General features: G+C 44.9%; 1 protein-coding gene across 1 annotated transcript; it reads left to right on the top strand.

Annotated features, from left to right (window-relative positions):
* The first annotated feature begins 963 nt into the window (after nt 1-963).
* Nucleotides 964-1,310, top strand: K441DRAFT_318949 (uncharacterized protein). The gene has a single exon (XM_067641155.1). The coding sequence runs from the start codon at nt 1,052-1,054 to the stop codon at nt 1,274-1,276; it is 225 nt and encodes a 74-aa protein (XP_067507816.1). The 5' UTR covers nt 964-1,051; the 3' UTR covers nt 1,277-1,310.
* The last annotated feature ends 237 nt before the right edge of the window (nt 1,311-1,547 follow it).

Genomic DNA, 1,547 nt, shown 5'->3' with positions numbered 1-1,547 from the left:
CAGTGCTATCGTTAACCACAACTCTATTTCTTTAGGAGGTATCTCAATGGAACAGGTTACAATAGGTTTAACTTAGTTTAATCTAAGAACTATAGAATATATCCACTGAGTTTTCGAGGAAGGTCAAGAATCCATTTCCGTCATTGAACAGCGACACATAAGCGACTAACTATAGTCAATCCATCCGTACCACAGCGCAATTGACGAAGAAGGCAGCAGGAGGAAGACGTTGTAACGGCAGCGGATATAGCAGAGCTTAGAGGACGGAACCCGCCCGAAGGAAAAGACCTTATATAAGCTTAGCACTAGGAACTAACCAACTACGCCAACTAACTCCGAGACCACTGACTCGACCCCATCCTTCCGGTCCACTCCCTAACAGGAAACTCCGAGCGCCCGGATAACGCAGTAGCAGAATTCCTAACTCGAGGAGAGCTAGCCACGAACTTGAACTAAAGGAGGCCTTAGGTTGAGACAACTGAAAGGTGGCTATAGGTGAGCTCAGAGGAAGGAAGCAGGAGACCGCGCAAGCAATTCGAGTAAGGACACTGCAGAGCAATTCTCGAGAAAGTATTCCGGCAGAAAGACTATGTTTACTAGATAAACATCTCGATAATTTGTATCTGTGTATCAGTATATATGTATAATTGGCCAGCATCTCGGAAGTAGATGACTTTGGGCGAGTCAGTGAATGAATATCCGTCAAAGCAGTATGCTGAGCGTAATTATGTGTATAAGACTGCCACCAGTGGACTCAGTGATACGCTTTTGGCAAGGTTATTGTATGTATAATACTAAACAATACAATCGGGACACCAGCAGTCGGCTCGACTATCCTGCGCAGGAAGGCAGCACGAGCGAATTAAGCAATATAAGCTCTTTTCCAATAGATTGTATCTTGTGCACCACTATAGGTCGTTATACGCTGAAGAGCGTGTGCGCTGCCATCTCCATCAAGGGAAATTTTTCTATTTTCTATCCAGCTGTTCAGTCTTGACTGAGCAGCTGGGGGGGTGTGTCGACCGTTGAGGTCACTCTCAGGTACCACCTTATGACTCACCACCTTGTTCTCGTATGTCTTACTACTGTCTCGGTCAACGACTCGGTCAACGACACGGTCTACGACTCGGTCAACGACACGGTCTACGACTCGGTCAACGACACGGTCTACGACTCGGTCTACGATACGGTCAGCGAAGTAGTCTACTACCTATTTTCCTTATGTATTTATAGAGGCTCTAGAGCCACATTCAATAGACAGAGTTCTTCTCAGTGACTTGTCCGTCCGACAAGGTTGAATATCTTAGTAATTGCTACATGGATTAGATGAATTGCCTGATATTTGTCATGGGAAGGATTTGCCTTGCTAATATCTTGCTAAATTACGGAGTATAAAACACAGGGGGTTGGATTTTTGGCTATCGTGCCTATATCAGGAAACTAAGTTGAAGGAATTAAGTATATCCCTACTGTCGTTTCAAAAAGATCGAAAGAGCCGCTCCCCACCAAAATTTATATACTTACCTCAGCAAGCTTAGACCGGAGAA

The sequence above is a fragment of the Cenococcum geophilum genome (assembly GCF_001692895.1).
Source record: "Cenococcum geophilum 1.58 unplaced genomic scaffold K441scaffold_7, whole genome shotgun sequence".
Taxonomy (NCBI): domain Eukaryota; kingdom Fungi; phylum Ascomycota; class Dothideomycetes; order Gloniales; family Gloniaceae; genus Cenococcum; species Cenococcum geophilum.
This window is presented reverse-complemented; position numbering and strand designations above follow the sequence as displayed.